Genomic DNA, 19,697 nt, shown 5'->3' on the forward strand with positions numbered 1-19,697 from the left:
TGATGAGCTTGATGAAGTGTGTAGGGAAGCCAAGATCAAGAAGAATCTCTTCAACAAACTCCCATTCAACAGTATCATAGGCCTTTTTAAGGTCCAATTTCATAAGACAGTTGGCTTGCAGTTGACTTTTTCTGTAAATCTTAACAATATCTTGGCACACAAGTACATTGTGTAGGATGGATCTTCCTGATACAAATGCACCTTGATTGGTAGAGATGATATCAGGTAGAACACTACCTAGTTTTTCACAGAGAAGCTTAGAGATGCACTTGTAGATCACTGAACAGCATGCTATTGGTCTGAAATCACCAACAGAAGAAGGTACACTAACCTTTGGCACTAGGGTGATGGAGGTGACATTAATCTCTTTTAGCATCTTCCCAGTATGAAAAAAATCATTGATAACAGCATACAGATCATCTTTGATAATATCCCAGGTACTCTTGAAAAAATGGCTATTGAAACCATCCAAACCAGGAGCTTTAGTACTTGGAATGGTATCCAAAACCCTTTTGACATCTTTCAGAGTGAAGTTGCAGTGCAGTTGGTTGACATGTTCCTCAGTAAGCCTTGGACCTTTGTCCATAATCTCCTTTTTGATGGGGGTTCTGGACTCTTGTTTTGTCATAAATAGATCTTTGTAGAACTCAAGAAATGCCTTCTGAACACCCTCAACTGAGTTCACCCACTCCCTAGAAGAGGTTTGGATAGAATGAATGGTATTGTGTTTTCTTCTCTGCCTAATACTCTGGTAGAAGGCTCTGCTATTTTCATCTCCTTGTTCAAGCCAATGAGCTTTAGATGTTTGGTGTAGAAAAGAGAGGTGATTCTCTTTAGCAGTTCTGAAAGCAGCAGCAATTGCTTTTTCTTCTGTAGCTAGCAAAGCATCTGTAGGGTCTGTGTGAAGCTTGTTTTGGATATCAGCAAGCTGATGTTGCAGTTGGATCTTGGTTGCTTCAATGTTATTATAACCAGATTTGTTGAGGACCCTTAGATCCTGTTTTATCCATTTGAGTTTTTGGATTATTCTGAACATGGGACATCCATAGACATATTTTTGCCAGTGCTTATCTATTATGGAAGAAAATCAGGGGAAGAAGTCCACATGTTATAAAACCTAAAAGGTTTCTTTGACTGGCAAGTGGGTAAGGTGCTCAATATCATTGGACAATGGTCATAAGTACCCTCTGGCAAATACATAGCTTCAGCAGTAGGGAACATGTCATCCCAAGTAGTGTTGGATAATACTCTATCAATTCTAGAGAAGACTCTATTCTCCCCTTCTTGTTTGTTGTTCCATGTAAACTGTCTCCCAACTGTTTTGACATGTGTAAGATTGCAGGTGGCCATACAGTTCCTCATTGGCTTGATATCAACAAGTCTCACTGGTGCCCCAATCCTGTCTTCCATTTCCATGATGGAGTTAAAGTCCCCCATTATTAACCATGCTTGCTGATGGTTTAGGTGGGAGAGAGAAGTCAAGGAGGCCCACATGGACTCTCTCTCAGTAGGAGTATTGAAGCCATAGATGAAGGTGCCAAAGAATCCCTTGTCAGAGTTTCTTGGGGTAATATATGTGTGAATCAGCTGACTTCCCATATGGATGATGTCAATGTGAAAAACATCTGGATCCCAAGCAAGAACAATTCTACCATTGTAATGACAGCTTAAGTTGGTGGTGAAACACCAATTTGGACATACTGTGAGATACAGATTGCCCATTTTTGGTGCTTTCACCCTTGTTTCCAGAAGGCTAAACAACTTGATGTTGTGAGATTGGATCAATTGTCTCACTGCAATCTGTTTAGAGTGAGTGTTTAGCCCTCTGACATTCCAGCAAAGAACTCTATCCATTAGACATAGGGGATGTCACCCCCCTGTCTAATGGCCTCCCATTAATAACCTGAACCTCCCTTTCTTCATGATCATCTGCAGTTTCAGATTCGGATAGAGTTTGAAAAGAGTTAGTAATCACCACTGGCTTCAGTTGCTTGCTAATGATCTTGCTGAACTTGGTGGCTTGAACAAACCCATCCCCTGGTACCACAGGAGGTGGAACATGGACAACACTAGGCTGAATTTCTTTTTTCACCCAAACTTTCCTTACAGGATCAGTTTGCTTCTTATTACAATGTTCTTGGGTATGGCCCATTCCCTTGCACAAAGAACAAGTGGTAGGCAACCAATCATAACTGACTGATTGATTGATCATGATTCCTATCTCATTCCTAAAGTGGATCACAGTAGGGAAATCTTGATCAACTTGAACCTCAATCAAGACCCTAGCAAACATCAGTTTGTCCCTATTTTTTGTGGCTTGGTCAACTTTAATCAATGACCCTAGTTGACCCACAATCTTGCCTAAGCTCTTCTCACCCCAGTACTTAACATCCAACCCATGTAATTGTATCCAAATGGGCAGTTTCTTGATTGGTTCTTTGCAGAAATTAACATCAGCAGACCAAGGTTTCACCACTAATGGCTTGGAATCAAAAAACTGAAATCCTCCTTGCAAAACTTTGGGGCAGTTCTCCATTGTTGTGAATTGAACCATATAGATTCCCTTCCCCACCTGTGAGACTTTATCCACTCCATATTTTCCCCCAGATTCTTCTCACATATCCCTCCATCACATTCTAGGGTGGATTAGCACCAATCACATAACATATCACAGCTGACTCCCAATAGGCAATTTCATCTTTAATGTCATCAAAATCAATTTGAACAATCGAGGGTTGATTATTAGAATCAGTATTATCATCATTGTCATTATTATGCACCTCATTTTGTTCAGTCTCAGTAGCACAGTCATTCAAAGAATCTAACAGAGTATGGCTATTCCCGCCAATATTTGAATGTGATCGAAAATGGGTACGAGCATCCTTACCGCTGTGTAATCCGCTCAGCCACGCATTAAAGTCACCTCTGATCTGTGATTGTTGTTGTAAATCTCTCAAGCTTGCTTTTGGGGTCAAAATCTGATTGAAATCATCACACTGATTTTCTGGGTTTGTCGAGTGCTCAGAGATGTCGTCGGAATCCGCCATTGCAGCACCAGTATCAAGCTTTGGATTGGGTCGCTCCTTCAGTGAGACCGTCCCCGTCTTATTCCTAGACTTGCTTCCACCATTGTTGTGTTTCTTAGCTTGCTTGCGTGTGTTTGCCATGGCGTCGAAGGAGGAGATCTCCTCTTCGAACCCGCGCAAGAGCTTTTTCTATTTTAATCTGATTTTTTTTCAATTTAATTTTGTATGATTTGATCTGACTTTTTTGTTTTCAATTTATTTTTGTCTTATCTGATCTGGTTTAAACAAGAATTACTCGTACTTGGAATCGGACTATTGCACACTTGTACTCGTTTTGCATGAACCCCGTGTACCGGCCTTCTAGTCTTCTAGTACTCGTATTGGACAAATTGCTGTACTACACTACCCACACCACATAGACACATAGTCACATACCACAGCATATAAAAGTCTACAACAGACAGCCTACCAAGAAGACGAAATGGTGATCCACTTGCTTACTTCATTCCAAACCCATACACGTGCATTTAATACACTACCAATATACGAGGTACTTTTATACATACACTATACGTTTAATACGATACGGAGTATATAACGGTAACACAAAAATTCTTATTTAAAGGTGGTGTATAATAAATATTATAAATTAGAGTAAAAGTTAAATCAAAATTATTTAAAGTTACCCCGGTGTTATGTAAAATTATCTGCTTTTAATGGTAACAAATTTCGCTTTAATAAAAACTAGTATAGTACCCGTGCGATGCACACGGTTTTTATAAATCTATACTGAATTTGTATGAAATATGTTAGAAAATTATCACCAAATTAGAGCTTATATATATTCTCCTAATTAAAATTAGTTACTGATAAATTTATCATTGCTCATTCCGTGTCTTATTTATCAAACAAATTAAAACAAATAAGAGTACATAGATAAAATAGAAATTTCACGAAATACTCCTGAGTTTTGCCATAATTCACCAAACGCCCATCAAGTTTCAATAATTCATAAAATACCCCTCACAAATGACTTAATACCCCAAATACCCCTTCATGATGTCATCATCCTAATTAAATCAATTAACATATATTTATGGGACGGCGCAAAGGTGGAAGAGGTGGCCGTAGAGGGAGAGATCGGAGGGGTATGGGGCGGCGAAGAGGAGAGAGACGACTTTCTTGAGGCGACCGACTTCAGGATGAGAGAGAATGGTGTCAACAGTGGGTTTTAGGGTGAAAATGGGGGCGAAGTGGTGGCGGAAGAAGGGATAGGAAGAAGAGGCGGTGGCGGAAGAAGGGAAGAAGATGGGTTAATTAGGAAAAAAAATGAGTTAATTAGGGAAAATGGGTGGGTTAATTAGATGTTAATTGAGTTAATTAGGGATGATGACGTCATGAAGGGTATTTGGGTTGTTAAATCACTTGTGAGGGGTATTTTATGAATTATTGAACTTGATGGGCGTTTGGTGAATTATGGCAAAACTCGAGGGTATTTCACGAAATTTCCGTAGATAAATTTATTTTCACTCTCATTCACCACTTGTGTCAATCATAAAGTTATCTTATCCCCTCTTTTACCCACTTAATACTCGCACAATCGCCCAATCAACCTCATTACCCGATCTCTTAACACCCACACCATTTGCTTTAATTTATCAAGTTAAAGATGACTTTTAGGAGAGTCGGGCCCTGCACACCCGTACCTGCCTACAGTTCTCATACCCATCCCCTCCATCCACAATAGGAACGATACCCACCCCTCTCAATCCCCGTCTCGAGAGGTACAAAATAAAATTTATACCCTCTTCATCACCACCCTCGCATGTATCTATACCCGCCTCAAACCCACAGCTAAACTCAAATTTGGTAAGGGAGTTTTGAATTTTACAACTCTATTCTAGAGTCTTTGACAATTAGTTTGTGATTAGAGTACGAAGTAATTATATTGAGTCAATAAACAAAATACAATAATATATAAGTAAGTAGTAAATTTTATTTAATATATACATAATCAATTAGATGAAGGATTAGAGACGCAGGGGGTCCGACCTAAAATTCATTCTCACCCCGTCACCCGTGACGTATACATTTTTAACCCCCCATCCACCAAACTTTTCTCCATCCCCTCCCACTCGGGAGTTGAACCATGGGGGATCTTCCAAAAAATCCGCCCCACTGACAATCTGACATCCCTATATTCCATAAACAATCCACTTTTTCTTTCAACTAACTTTTAAATATATTGACATAAGCTTATTACGAAGTATTAAAATTGATTGTATTAGCTATATATATATATATATATATATATATATATATATATATATATATATATATATAGGGGAGGGATCCGGTGAGAACACCTCCTTATGTAAGAACACTTCTTATGGTGAGAACACTTTTACACTCTCTATGTTCTATATTTATTCAACAATGTTCTAAATTTTCAAACTCATGTTCTAAATTTATTCAACGATGTTCTAAATTTATTCAAGCATGTTTTAATTTTATTCAACCATGTTCTAAATTTTTAACCTCATGTTCTAGATTAATTCAAGCATGTTCTAAAATTATTCAACCATGTTCTAAATTTTTAACCTCATGTTCTAGATTAATTCAAGCATGTTCTAAAATTATTCAACCATGTTCTAAATTTGTAAGCTCATGTTCTAAATTTATTTAAGCATGTTCTGAATTTATTCAAGCATGTTCTAAATTTATTCAAACATGTTCTAAATTTATTCAACGATGTTCTAAATTTTCAAACTCATGTTCTAAATTTATTCAACCATGTTCTAAACTTATTCAACCATGTTCTAAACTTATTTAACCATGTTCTAAATTTATTCAACCATGTTCTAAATTTTCAAACTCATGTTCTAAATTTTTTACCTCATGTTCTAGATTAATTCAAGCATGTTCTAAAATTATTCAACCATGTTCTAAATTTGTAAGCTCATGTTCTAAATTTATTCAAGCATGTTCTAAATTTATTCAAGCATGTTCTAAATTTGTTCAACCATGTTCTAAATTTGTTCAACCATGCTCTAAATTTAAATTTCTTCAAGCATGTTCTAAATTTATTCAAGCGTGTTCTAAAATTATTCAAGCATGTTCTAAATTTATTTTAAAATTATTTCTTCTCTAAAAAAAATTATTCTAAAAAATTTATTCTAAAAAATTTGTTCTAAAAACTATTTCTTCTCTAAAAAAATTCTCCATGGGCTTGGTCTTATTACGTTCCGCACAAGGCTGAAAAAACGAATTTCGATTATAATTTCTGATTATAATTTCATATCAGAAATCACACTCACATTGATTATAATTTCTGAATTGAGAAAACCTGATTTCGATTCGAAATTGATTGAAAAAACGATTGAGAAATCGACTGAAAAATAGATCGAGGAATCGATTAAGAAAAATCGATTTCACTGGATTACTGGTTCGAGTTCGCCGGATTTTTTGTTCCATTTCGCTGGCTCCCTCGCTTCCAACTCCGCCGTTGCCGCCACCGCTTCTGCCGTCGGAAATGCTAGGAAGAACACCGGCGATTTCGTTCAAACTTTGGTTCGATTTTGTCCGAGTTTTGAATTGAAATCGATTTCTCAATTCACAAAATCAAAATCGATTTCAATCGATTTCAAAATCGATTTCTCAATTCACAAAATCAAAATCGATTTCAATCGATTTCGAAATCGATTTCTCAATTCAATACTCGAATCTCGTAGATTGAAATTTGCTGATTGAAATCGATTGAAAAATCCTTCATTAACTTACCGGATTGCTGCGAGCGGCGACCGTGGATTTCAAATTGCGGCGAGTTACAACGGCCAGCGGCGAACGGCGAGAGGAGAGCGCAATCGGCGGCGAGAAGAAAGCAGAAGCAACGATGAGAGGTAAGCAGCGGCGGCGGCTAGCGGCGGCGGCGATTGGTGGTGGTGTTCGAATAGGAGAGAGAGAGAGAGGAATAGAAGAGAGAGAAAGAGTGCCAGAAAATCAGAATCAGAAATAATGAAAAAAAAAAACGTGAAAAACAATTACATTGTTTGTTTGTTTATAAAAATTACAAAAATGCCATTATAAAAAGTGTTCTCACCGTAAGGAAGTGTTCTCACCGTAAGGAAGTGTTCTCACGAGAGCCTTCCTCTATATATATATATATATATATATATATATATATATATATATATATATATATATATATATATATATATAACTGACATAGATAATTAGGATTAGGTGAGTGTTCTCAAATCCAATTAATTCAAACTCGCCCCATCACCAAGGTGGGTACATGTTATCCTTATACCCGTCTACCAACAACAAATCTCTATTTGTTAGTCAGCATTGGTCAACATTAGTCAATCATCTACGTTTATTTTTGTCGTCAGCCCAATCTAAAATCCAAACTCGCGCCATCATCAAGTGTGATGCACCATTTACACATATAAATTTAATTTTGCACACAATTTTAATGTGACATTGCAATCATTTACACTAAGATATAAAAAGGTTTTTTTTATTGCAAACATATTAATAATAAGGAAAGTTAATCATCTAGATCTTATGATTTTGGAAATAATTGAATACGATACTTTAGTCAAAATGTCAATCAATGTGCCATCAAGACTTCAATTATATGAGCGGATAAATTATTATCCGTGCTTCGTATGAAAGTATTACGATAATGAGAATGTGGAAAAACTTGTTTTTGATATTTAAGATTAAGTTTAGGTTAGGGCCCGTCATAAAAAAGTATGTGGCTATGGGTCTCATTTCGTTATTTAACATTGAGCCTATATAATGTTTGAAACAACCTTGTTAAATATATTAAATCAAGAGTTATCGTTTGTTACGTATATCTATATTCATTATATGACACAAATTCTTAAAAAGTTGATAGTATTATAAAAATTTAATTGATAGTACATGTTCAACTATTATAAGATTTTCTATGTCGGTTAGTTGTCATAAATTTCATGCAAAGATTTTCTTTGGATTACAAATAATAAACGATCAAAGGTAAACGTTCATTATACATTATTCACATCTATTATACGTAGTATGACACAATTTCTAAACAAAACATGATACTTGATTATTTACGTTGTAAGAGAGGAAAATCAGAGAGAGACATTTTTCATCACCACGTCAATTTGCCTCTCTGTTATTATAATATGGAGTACTCCCTCCATTCTCGACTATTAATCCTATTTGGAATCTTGTCACTATTCACCACTGAATAAAATCTTCTATTTTATTTCCAATACGTATTTCAAAGCATATTCGTGCTAGATTTTATTTTGTTCGTCTCAATGTTTGGTTTAACAATATCAAAATTTTATATTTTTTTAACGTACGTATTTGGAGATATTTATGTTTAGATATTGAGTTGAAATTGGTGATATTGAGATAATTAGTAAATAAGTACTTCGTAGTATGATCTATTATTATCATATAAATTAGATTATAGGTAAAATATATACGAATTATATTAATTATTACATAATAGAGTAGTAGATAAATTAAGTTACGCAAGATTTACTCATTTTAAAGAAAGTTAGGTAATTTGTTTAAAGTAGTGAAATATTAAAACATTACTCCCTCCGTATTTCAAAAAGAGATACACTTTGACCGACACGTAGTTTTAGGAGAGTGGGTGGAATTTATTAAAATAAGATGAAAGTGGAGTAGTGGGTGAATCATTTATTACAGTAAAGTGATGATGTGAGTAAGTATGAAGACCACAAGAAAGAGAGAAATATCTCTTTTTTAAAACGGCCGTTTAAGAAAAATGTATCTCTTTTTAAATACGGAGGGAGTTGTAGATAAATAGTACATACCTAAGAAAAATGTCAATATATATTTTTAAAAAGTAAGTTATTTTATAGACCTAACTATATATTTTATTTCAATTTTCTTTTACCTTATTTATCTAGCTTGATACAATGTTATAGGAATGATTAAGTACGTGTTGGTTTATTTTGATAAATTAAATACATTTTTTGTACTAATTGATCATATATTTATGTGTTATTTAATTGTGTTAAAATAAGAATTTCTCAATCGTATACTGAATATATTATAAATAAATTAGTCCACATTTTATGGAATTTGGTATTTCTTTATTTATATGATGTTATATCTAAATAGAGATTTTATATCGTTGGCTAAATTTCTAAACAATAGTAATGTTTATTTTTATGAAAAGATAATCTTAAATTGGTTATATTTGTTAAGAAAGTATAGGAAAGATAATTTACAAAATATTTCCCATGTATAGAGTGCTTTTTTTTAAAAGGAAAATAGAATCAAATATTCTTAAGAGGTGAAAGTTAACAAAATAATTATAGAATATTTTATTTTTTTATATTTTTTTATATCTAAAAGAGAGGCCAATCAATGAGTGACATTTGTCATCACCACATTGATTTCCTCTCTTTTAGTATAATATATAGATGTTTTCTTTCCAAATCATTAATAATGTATAAAAGTAATTATGTAACCTTAAAGATGGTTTTGGGTGGGCCCGACCCGATACCCGACCCTGAACGGCACGAAAAAAGCTCGACCCCGACACAGACACGAAAAAAGAACAACACGATCAGTGACAGACCCAGGACTTTGGGTCAGGGGTGGCACGATTTATTTTGGTGCGAGGAATTTTTTTTTTAATCAATATATATAACTAAATTTAAAAAATTTGTACAAAATTTAAAGCGACTAATTAGGATAGAGCAGTAAATGATAGAATTGAATTTATTTTGTTTCGGCAATTTTTTTTATTATAATATAGTCCAATTAAATATAAAGGTGAAAAGAAAGCATACAATGTTCAAATTGGTGTTAAAAAAAAAGAAGATAAAGACAACAAATGGAATTATTAGGAAAGAAACGGAATGAAACAAATAATATGAAAGACAATTGATGGTCATGGTTTTTTTAAGTGTAGTCCAATTAATATAAAGATGGAAAAATAAAAGCAAAAAAGATTTCGATTGATGTAGAATTAATTAAAAGAACTAAATATACAACCAAAGAATTGGGTGGAAAGAATTAAAAAGGAAAAAAACAAATAAGTTAAATGAACCAAACTTGTCATTGTCTGGCCTCGAACCCCTGACTTGTGGCATTAAAAACTAAGGAAAACATACTCTCTTGACGACTACTACAACACAATCACATTCCCTAATAATTAGTGCAGGTTTTTGTAAATATCTGCGTTATTTTTCTTTATTACACATTTTAAGTATTTTTTTTTTTTTTTTTTCGGGGGTGGCACGTCCCCCCCGGCCCCAACGTGCATGGATCCGCCAATGAGCACAACACGAACACAAAGTCGTGGACAACATTTTTATTGCATAACTAGTGCGTGTAAGACCTTTTACATTGCAATACAATACAGTTTTCACAAACTATTAATACTTTCTTATTTTACACCAAAATATTTTGTCACGTTATCAACATAAATTACATAATACGAATACTTTTAACAAGTATGGTGGACATATTGAACTCTCGATTATATAGAATTCACATCGATGATGGTTGTTGTATACTTTATTAATCACGGAGTACAAAGTAATTTAAGAAATAACCATCGGTCCTGAATTAGTAAAAGAATTCTAATTTACGTGTTCTACAGGATTTTGATGTTGTACATGCAATATGGAAAATTTAATACTTCGTATATTGTAATAGAAAAGTTCATTCTTTTTGCATATTAGAAAATTCAGGTCAATAAATCATTTTCGAAGTAAAGATAGAGTTAGGAGAATTAACAATGAAACAGAAATGAGAAAAAAGAGAGGAAGAGTCGTTTAATTTAATTATCAAACGAGGAGTAAAAGTTGATTTTTTTTTAACAGCGCGTCTCCTGTGAGACCAGTCACACCATCAACTTGAAGGTGTGACGAGCGCAAAACCAATAGCGTACCTCCCTTAAAAGTATATAAAAAAAAGTAACATAGCTAAACTATAGAAGTAACATACCTAAACTAAAAAAGTACCTCCTCTAAAATTATTAAAAAAAAAAAGTAACATGTCTAAACTATAGAAGTAACATACCTAAACTAAAAATGTACCTCCCCTAAAACTATTCCGTATAAAAAAAAAAGTAACATGTCTAAACTATAGAAGTAACATACCTAAACTAAAAAAGTACCTCATCTAAAATTTTTTTAAAAAAGTAACATGTCTAAACTATAGAAGTAACATACCTAAACTAAAAAAATACCTCCTCTAAAATTATTAAAAAAAAGTAACATGTCTAAACTATAGAAGTAACATACCTAAACTAAGAAGGTATCTCCCCTAAAACTACTCCGTATAAAAAAAAAAGTAACATGTATAAATTATAGAAGTAACATACCTAAACTAAAAAAAGTACTTCCTCTAAAATTATATATAAAAAAAAGTAACATGTCTAAACTATAGAAGTAACATAACTAAACTAAGAAGTTATCTCCCCTAAAACTAATCCGTATAAAAAAAGTAACATGTATAAACTATAGAAGTAACATACATAAACTAAAAAAAAGTACCTCCTCTAAAATTATATAAAAAAAAAGTAACATACCTAAATTCGCAAGTGTGAACTGGTCTCACCATCAGTTGATGATGAGGACAGTCTCATATAAGAATTTGGGTTTTTTCAAAGAAATGAGATAACAAAGTATATAAAACAATACATATAATTTATGGATTTTACCTTAACCACAATTAATCATCAAATAGTTATTTCGATGACTGACAGTTAATGAAAATCTACAAAGTTTAATGTTCTTTTTTAACATTGCCAGAATTCATTAATTTCTGTTAGCCTTTTAATATGACGTATTAAAAATATGTCAGACCGCATATTACAAGAATTAACCTTCATATAATATTTATTTTATTTATTAATTAAAGAATTACCAAATATTCCGTTAAAGAGTACCAAATTACCAATAAATACAAGTATATTTTCATACAATAGAAATATCATCGATAAAATATATCATTAAAGGATTATAATCAAATAAAAAGTAGTCTATTAGTTAAGGAAAACGCACTAGACTTTTCCCTCTGAAAAATAAAATAAAATCCTCTATTGGTTGGAATTCTTGCAAATTATTTACCTCATTGTTAATTTCTATTAAACGTATCTTAAGGAAGGAGAGATGTAGAGATAAAAAATCGGGACTAAGCATTAAATTAGCCTTTTATTTATTTTAAAGAAAGAGAAATGATACAAAAATTACCATAAATAAATAAATTGTAAACCTCTCGGAGCGAAAAATAAGGCAAGTAAAATGGGACAGACGGACAAATCAGAATCATTAGTCATTATCAAACTCATTACCGTCCCTTCTTACCTTCCCCCCTCCTTCCCCGCACACGGCGCACCCCTATATAATCAATCCTTCTCTCTCTTCTTTATAATCATCGCAAACCCAGAAATATTAATTTATTCCATTTAAATAAAAAATCAATTCTTTTTCTTTTTTCTCTCTCAAAAAGATGCTACTCCGAAGCGCATCAACGCCTCTGCTAAACTCATGGGCACCGAACCACTCTCCTTCCGTACCATCCACCCCAACTTCTCCCGAACCTAAATCTTGCCTCGCCATTACGACGTCGTCTTGTACCGCTAAGCTTAGCCGAGCTTCTTCGGAATCAGATCTCCGCCACCTCACCGCCGTTTCCCCTAAACGAAGCCCTTTTGCGTCGGGTATTGGGTCGGATTCTGGGACGGGATCGAGGTTGTTGATGAACGGTGGGTTGGGTTTGAGAGAGAGGGTGGTTGAGGAGGAAGAAGAGGAGAGTGAGGTGGAGGAGGAAAGAGATTCCGACGGTGGTGGGTGGGGTAAAGGTGGAGGATCTGACCGTGGAAATGGGTTCGGGTTTGGGTTTGGGTTCGGAAGTTGGGATTCAAACAATGGGGGTGGAGAGGGTACCGATTTGTATTATCAGAATATGATTGAGGCTAATCCTGGAAATTCACTCCTTTTAGGCAATTATGCTAAGTTCTTGAAAGAGGTAATTCTTATTTCTTTAATCTTCAAATGATTAACTTTCATTTTTTTTATGAGATCTGTTTTGAGATGAATGTATTAAGTTATTGTGAAACCATGTCATATAATAATTTTCCGGGGTTGGTAACGTAGCATGATACTGTTTTCAAGGGCTTGGTAATGTAGCATTATACTGATTTTAGATTAATCGATTAATTGCAAGACGGTCTCAAGAAAAAGTTCAATGAAATTTTATTTGTTTCGATTTGTAACTTGGTTAGGATTCAATGAGATTTGATATACTTTATTACCAGAAATGTGATAATTTGATGGGTCGAGAAAAATCATGTAGATCCGATTTAATAGTCGATTCATTACTGCTTTTAAGTTATTGTGAGAGTGTCTCAGAAATCATAGAGATCCTTTCTAATAGCCGGTTTATTAGTGTGTATAATTCGAGATTTTTATGGTGTTTGTAATATACCAAAATCTTGTGGTTTACTTATGGTTAGTTGTGTTTCTGACGTGTGAAATTGGGATTGGAAACAGGTTAAAGGCGATTATGCAAAAGCAGAAGAGTATTGTGGAAGAGCAATACTTGCAAATCCCGGGGATGGAAATGTTTTATCCCTGTATGCAGATTTGATTTGGCAAACTCAGAAAGACTCTTTAAGGGCTGAAAGTTATTTTGATCAGGCAGTCAAAGCAGCTCCTGATGACTGGTGAGTCTGCCTTTACCGCGTATTCCAGCTTGTTCTTGTGTAGTCGTAGGATTTAGTTATCACGTTACTAATTCAAATGAAAGTATCGAGTTTTTAAAAGATTTGATGGGAGTTAACTAACATTGAATTTTCGTGTTGCAGTTACGTTCTAGCATCGTATGCACACTTCCTTTGGGATGCAGAAGACGACGAGGAAGAAGAAGAAGTTACAAAACAGTCTAGCATTCCTTCGTTGCCATTGCCGTTCTTTCAAGGGATTGTTCCTCCTTTACCACCCCCTTTAGCTGCTGCTTCTTAAAGAGACAGATTCAAGGCTTCCTTCCTTACCCTCTCTTGTATAATTATAGTACAGATGTAACTCTTTAGCCGGTTTATTCTATAACCCATTTTGCTAACCTGAGAAATAATTGGTGTTCCTTAACTATTAGTATTATGTTAACCCGTAGTTTCAGGCTGCTCCTTCCTCGGTTTTAACTCAAATCATGTACAACCGTACGAGTAATTCCTTGTGAAAGTTGTGCTTATACACTATATGATATGTTCATCAATGAATAGAGCTTTTCAGTCAGTGTCACTTGTTTATGTGCATTTTTATACACATTGTTCTCTGTTAATCAATGCTGCAGCCTCCCAATATGCATTGTTGGTTCGCTATGCCCATAAGGAATGTTAAGCATTCCCGGAGAAGGGAACAGAAAACGGTAATCACCGGAAAATATAAGAGGCACTCTGTATAAAAGATCGAATCCCTCTCGTTTCTCGTTTTTGAGCATGGTGTAAAACTCGCACGAGTTAACAAGGTTTTGGAGGCTGACGATACGAGATAGGAGAGAGAAGATAGACAAAGGAATTCATTTTAATTATGTCACTTGTACGGTTTAGGGGAGGGGGACTAGGGTAGGTAGTGAATGGGGCTGACATGGGGCTTCTTTTTCAAATTTTAAATTCCTACGCGACAACCGCGACACGGTCCGCGACTAACGCATCATTTCCGTTACCGAGACTCTGCGACCGATACCGCATTTTTTATCTATGTTCCTGAGTCCTGCCTCGAGAATTACATTGAACACCATAGACACAACAAGAAGCACCTCTGAATTTTGCAAGGCAACAGAACTAGAAGGTTTTAAAGGGTGTGGAATCTGAAATCAATCGCAATAAGAAGAGGGCGTCAAAATCGCAGCCAGGCATGTATTTCATAATACATGCCATGGGCTTGTTTGTAATTTCCCATCCATTTTGAAATTGTTGAATAGTCAACCCCGTTTGCCAACTTGAATCCCGTTTGTAATATGAATACCATTTTAAAATATTTAGCACCGTTTTTGTGATATTAATACCACTTTATAAAATTTATTACAAAACGAGTATCATTTAAGGAAAATGAATTTCATTTAAAAAAAGTTTAGTACCATTTTTGTAATACCAATACCAACTCAGCAATGCCAAGTCACCACCCCGTTTTACAAATTTACAATTCCGTTATACATTTCCCCCCAAAAATATTTAACATTTACATTTACCTTTTTATTTGGGGTTTGGCATGTTTTTGCAAATACATGTCAGGCATGTATTTGGACTTCCTCCGATAAGAAGATGTGTTCAAGGGAAAACAATTGCAGATTGATCTGCATTGCGTCTTCATTGTCTGTATACAACTACGGAGTATTTGACTCTCTCTTTGTTGCAACAGATTAGATATGAGAACATAAGCATTAAAGACAGCATAAGCGATTATAGCAATAGAAAAGGAAAGAAACAGAGTTCTTGTTCTTAAAGACAACATAAGCGATTTACAACAGACTCTGAAGGCAAAAGCTAGATAATCAGCATACAGAGCATGGAGAGTTCTTACAACAAGGTAAGCGATTTACAGCAAACTGTGAAGACTATTACTGTCAGCATACAAAATATGGAGAGTTCTTAAGACATCATAAGAGATTAGCAACCGACTGCAAAAGGCAAGAACAACAGGAACTTCACAGTTACTAGATATAATCACTGTCGGTTCTGAGGTACTCCATTAGGAACGAGAACAAGGCTTCCAACACAACAATGGCATCCCAAGGCATCAACTCCCGGAGAAGGGACTGTTAGATTATCAGCATACAAAATATGGAGAGTTCTTAAGACCAGGTAAGCGATATACATCAAACTCTGAAGACTATTACTGTCAGCATACAGAATAGGGAGAGTTCTTAAGACAACATATCCGACTGCAAAAGGCAAGAACAACAGGAACTTAGTTATGAGGCACTGCATTAGGAACGGGAATAAGGCTTCCAACACAAACAATGACATCCCAAGGCATGAAATCCCGAACTTGTCTAACAGTTTTGTCCCTCAAATTAATCCAGATAAATCTGCACGGAGACGATAGATTCTTACCATCTTGCCTCCCCAGAAATTCATCCTTGGAAAAAGCAATTAGGGGCATAGGCAAAGGCTTGAAAATGTCGATTTCAGACAGGGAGAACAACGGAGCCCAAGACTCTTTAACACCATACTCTTTCATAACCCATACATTGGTATCCCTAAACAACTCAGTCTTCAGGGATACCATTAGGCATAAACATCCATCCAAAACCTGCAACTCATCGATATAGCGTACCCATAACAAATCAGGCAAAGCCAAATTAGACCACTTCTCTGAGCAAAGATCAAATCCACAAAGCCAATGAACATCATTTAAATCAATATCGTGATCATAGAAAATCCAATGAAGAACATGGTTGTTAATAAGTACACCAGGTTTATCCCACCTGAATCTATCTCCAGTCCTAGACTCGGCATAAGGTGAACCCCAACAATTCTGTTTGGAGCTATAAACTACTCCGTATAGTTTCCCTCATTTTACTATCATCCTTAATAAAGTCAGTAACTCTAACAATCTTATAATCATCGTTGGAACTGTCATACCCAAACCCGAAAACAGCTTCACTTTTAACTTTACTAGGAAACTCAGCACACAGGAGATGGAAGTGACTTTCAGTGATTGGATTCCACAAATACAGCTCGTAAGAATGAGTATACGGAAAACAATCAATAACAATGTTATAAATTCGTACCACTGCGACAAGACCATTGCAAGAACCAACAATTCGGGCATTGAAACAATAATCTTCAGAATCATACTCAGAAGGAATGCCGAGATCAAACCTGGAAACAATAATCGTTAGAATTAATCCAGCATTTCTATTTTTTAATTAGATTTTAACCAGTGACGATACCCCGGATAATTACGTGAATAACAATTATTATTATATTGTTTAATTAATTATGTTTGATTTTTTTTCACAACATAATTTCTCTATATTATAAGAAGTATTAATTTTAATTTTGCAAAGATTGTAAAACGAGATAGCCTCAATTGTATAATGCTCTATTATTAAATATAAATTTGGAGGATGCAAGTTCGAATCTTATACAAACTGTATTTCACTCGGCATGTCTACGTTTGTAGAAACATTAGTGAGATATCTTCAACTAGCTCTCCAATCCTTCTTTACCACCATCTTCCTACAAGATACTTTCAAGAACTCTTTTCAAAAACCACCTCAACATCATTGGTGATTTATTCAAAATAGCTCTCGTCTTGTTTTTACTATTTGGTGGTGCATATTATATTTTTTATTTATTCAACTTCCTAAATTAATTATCTTACTCAAACAAAAATGACTTTCTACTTGTCAACGAGAATCAAATCTTGAAAGATGTATTAGGTAAGACTGTAAGAGTTAGGGGTGAGCACAATAGTTACCCGTTGAAATTTCAGGTTCCTACCTGTTGCAACAGGTACCTGTTGAAATTCCAGGTTCCTACCTATTGCAACAGGTTACTTACAATGGGAATCGGAACCTGCTGAGGACTTTTATCTCATATCCTATAACATAATTCTATCTCATATGATATTCTATCCTCAGCAGAACCTGTTGTAACAAGTTTCGATTCAGGGTACCCTATTATTTTGAAATTTTAAATATATTATTGATATTTTTATTAAAAAAACTATCTACTTTATGTTTGGGGTTTTGATTGTTTTATAGTTTGGGCTTAAGCTGTAATTCTATATTTATATTTTCCAAAATTAGCTTTGATTGTTTTGTATTTTGGAAATATGAAACAATTTTATATGGCCCAGTTCCTTATTTGGGTACTCCATGTTAGAATTAGTGAGTACACGGTACCCAATAGGGTACCCGTTTCAAAAATATGAGAACCGTAACCTGTTACAACAGGTTTCCAAATTTGTTACCCAGAACCGTAACATGCACAACTGGTTCCGATTCTGGAACCGTAGATTCCTAACCGGTTCCGATTCAGATTCAGATTCAGAGTACCTTTACTTTTTTTTCTCTCACCACTAGTAAGAGTTACTTAAAAAGCTCACCTAAGATCGCTACCTTTATTACCTTTGAAACAAACAATAATCATGAGAAAGAATGGGGAGATCAAACCTGGTAACAGGTGAGAAAGGGTCTTTGATGTCGAATTCATTCGACTGCAGAGACCAGTTGTCGTTGAATATGGCAAGGAGCGTATTGTCGTTCGAGGAGAGACAATGCTTGAGGTTATTGATGGCGAATTCGAGGTTGCGGTTGCTGATGAGAGAGTACCAAGTTTTGGAAACGCATTTGAAACGGAGGAGTGACTTTACTGGCAATCTCTCCAGAATTTTGTTGATTACCTCTGGTGGAATGTCAGACATGGCTTTTTCTTCTCCAATCTCCCCAGTTTATGCTTGTGAGAAATGGAGAGACTCAAAGAGAGAGGGTGTCTGGAGAAAATGGATGGATTTCAGGAAAGTATGATGCACACCAAAATTAGACATTACTTGTAGGTACTGTGCTAGAGGCTATAGACTAGTACGTTAGAAATTTGGGTGCGAAAGACTTAGTTCATTCTCTAGAATTTTCCCCCTCTAGATTTTTCTAAACAATTCACTGGATATTTCTTAGTTAAATTCTAGATATTAATTTACCTAGATTTTTCCACACACTCTACTAGATTTTTATGTAGTACATTCTAGATTTAGATTTTTCTAGATTACATTTTAACACTCCCCCATCTTGAAAAATTTTATGTAGTACATTCTAGATTTAGATTTTTCTAGATTACATTTTAACACTCCCCCTTAATCTTGAAAAAATCACGTACTCCAAAATGTTTCATCTTTCGAAAAACTCGTTGATGCACTTGTCACCAAACCTCCACTGGACATGAACGTTCGAGTTTTATTAATGTTGGCACCCGTGTTACCAACCTCCATCTTCTCGGTACCTTTTATTAGTCTTGATCATCTTCTCGTTGGTATCCATGTTACCAACTATCCCATTGATGCACATGTCACCCGTCTTCTCCTGAAATTTTTCTTCAAATTTTATTTTGTTATTGGTGCTCATGTCCCCAACCATCCCGCTAATGCTCTTGTCATTAGCAAACTTTAAAATCTTCTTCAAAATATATTTTTTTTCTTGATTTTCTTCACCAGAATTGGTGACATTATTTTTCTTGAACTGCAATTCTTTTCTACATGACCAAACATTTTGCACTCCCAACATTGTGGTTTTTCTTTAAACCAACAATTTTCACTATCATGGTTAGTCTTCTTACAAATATTGCAGGAAAGTCTAGCATTGGTACTTTTGTACTTTGTTGAATTATCTTCTTCATGATGCACAACCGTCTCCTTTGACATATTCTTGAATCTTGCTGCAAGAGCGGTCTCAACCGCTTCTTCATTAATATGACGGTTTTTCCTTTATTTATGAGACTCCATAGATCCCATAAGTTGTTCAACCGTAATTTTGGATAAATATTTTGTTTCTTCAATTATAGTGACAATATTATCAAATTTATCCGTTAAAGATACCAAAATTTTCTTTATAATTTTTTCATCCGAAATTTCTTAAATGCAATTAAATTCGTTAAAAATCTTTATAAATACAATA

General features: G+C 34.7%; 2 protein-coding genes across 2 annotated transcripts; one reads left to right on the forward strand and one right to left on the reverse strand.

The window, feature by feature from the left end:
• The first annotated feature begins 12,427 nt into the window (after positions 1-12,427).
• Positions 12,428-14,314, forward strand: LOC110796829 (uncharacterized). The gene is made up of 3 exons (XM_022001917.2): positions 12,428-13,049; positions 13,574-13,746; positions 13,888-14,314. The coding sequence occupies exons 1-3, from the start codon at positions 12,531-12,533 to the stop codon at positions 14,042-14,044; spliced, it is 849 nt and encodes a 282-aa protein (XP_021857609.1). The 5' UTR covers positions 12,428-12,530; the 3' UTR covers positions 14,045-14,314.
• A 1,147-nt stretch (positions 14,315-15,461) lies between these two features.
• Positions 15,462-18,732, reverse strand: LOC110796830 (F-box protein At1g11270). The gene is made up of 4 exons (XM_022001918.2): positions 18,204-18,732; positions 16,815-16,905; positions 16,135-16,333; positions 15,462-15,962 (listed from the first exon to the last, which is right to left on the reverse strand). Exons 1-4 carry the CDS (start codon positions 18,452-18,454, stop codon positions 15,745-15,747), a joined length of 759 nt encoding a protein of 252 aa, XP_021857610.2. The 5' UTR covers positions 18,455-18,732; the 3' UTR covers positions 15,462-15,744.
• Between the last annotated feature and the right edge of the window lie 965 nt (positions 18,733-19,697).

Source organism: Spinacia oleracea, chromosome 2 (genome assembly GCF_020520425.1).
Source record: "Spinacia oleracea cultivar Varoflay chromosome 2, BTI_SOV_V1, whole genome shotgun sequence".
NCBI lineage: Eukaryota > Viridiplantae > Streptophyta > Magnoliopsida > Caryophyllales > Amaranthaceae > Spinacia > Spinacia oleracea.

Bases quoted from the DNA above. Each gene is read 5' to 3' on its own strand.
- LOC110796830 (XM_022001918.2), bottom strand. From the start codon at position 18,454: ATGTCTGACATTCCACCAGAGGTAATCAACAAAATTCTGGAGAGATTG. The intron at 16,334-16,814 runs GTACGAATTTAT...GATGAGTTGCAG, and splicing joins GCAATGGTCTTGTCGCAGTG to GTTTTGGATGGATGTTTATG. The intron at 15,963-16,134 runs GTAAGAATCTAT...TGCCTTTTGCAG, and splicing joins ATTTCTGGGGAGGCAAGATG to TCGGATATGTTGTCTTAAGA.
- LOC110796829 (XM_022001917.2), top strand. From the start codon at position 12,531: ATGCTACTCCGAAGCGCATCAACGCCTCTGCTAAACTCATGGGCACCG. The intron at 13,050-13,573 runs GTAATTCTTATT...GATTGGAAACAG, and splicing joins ATGCTAAGTTCTTGAAAGAG to GTTAAAGGCGATTATGCAAA. The intron at 13,747-13,887 runs GTGAGTCTGCCT...TTCGTGTTGCAG, and splicing joins AAAGCAGCTCCTGATGACTG to TTACGTTCTAGCATCGTATG.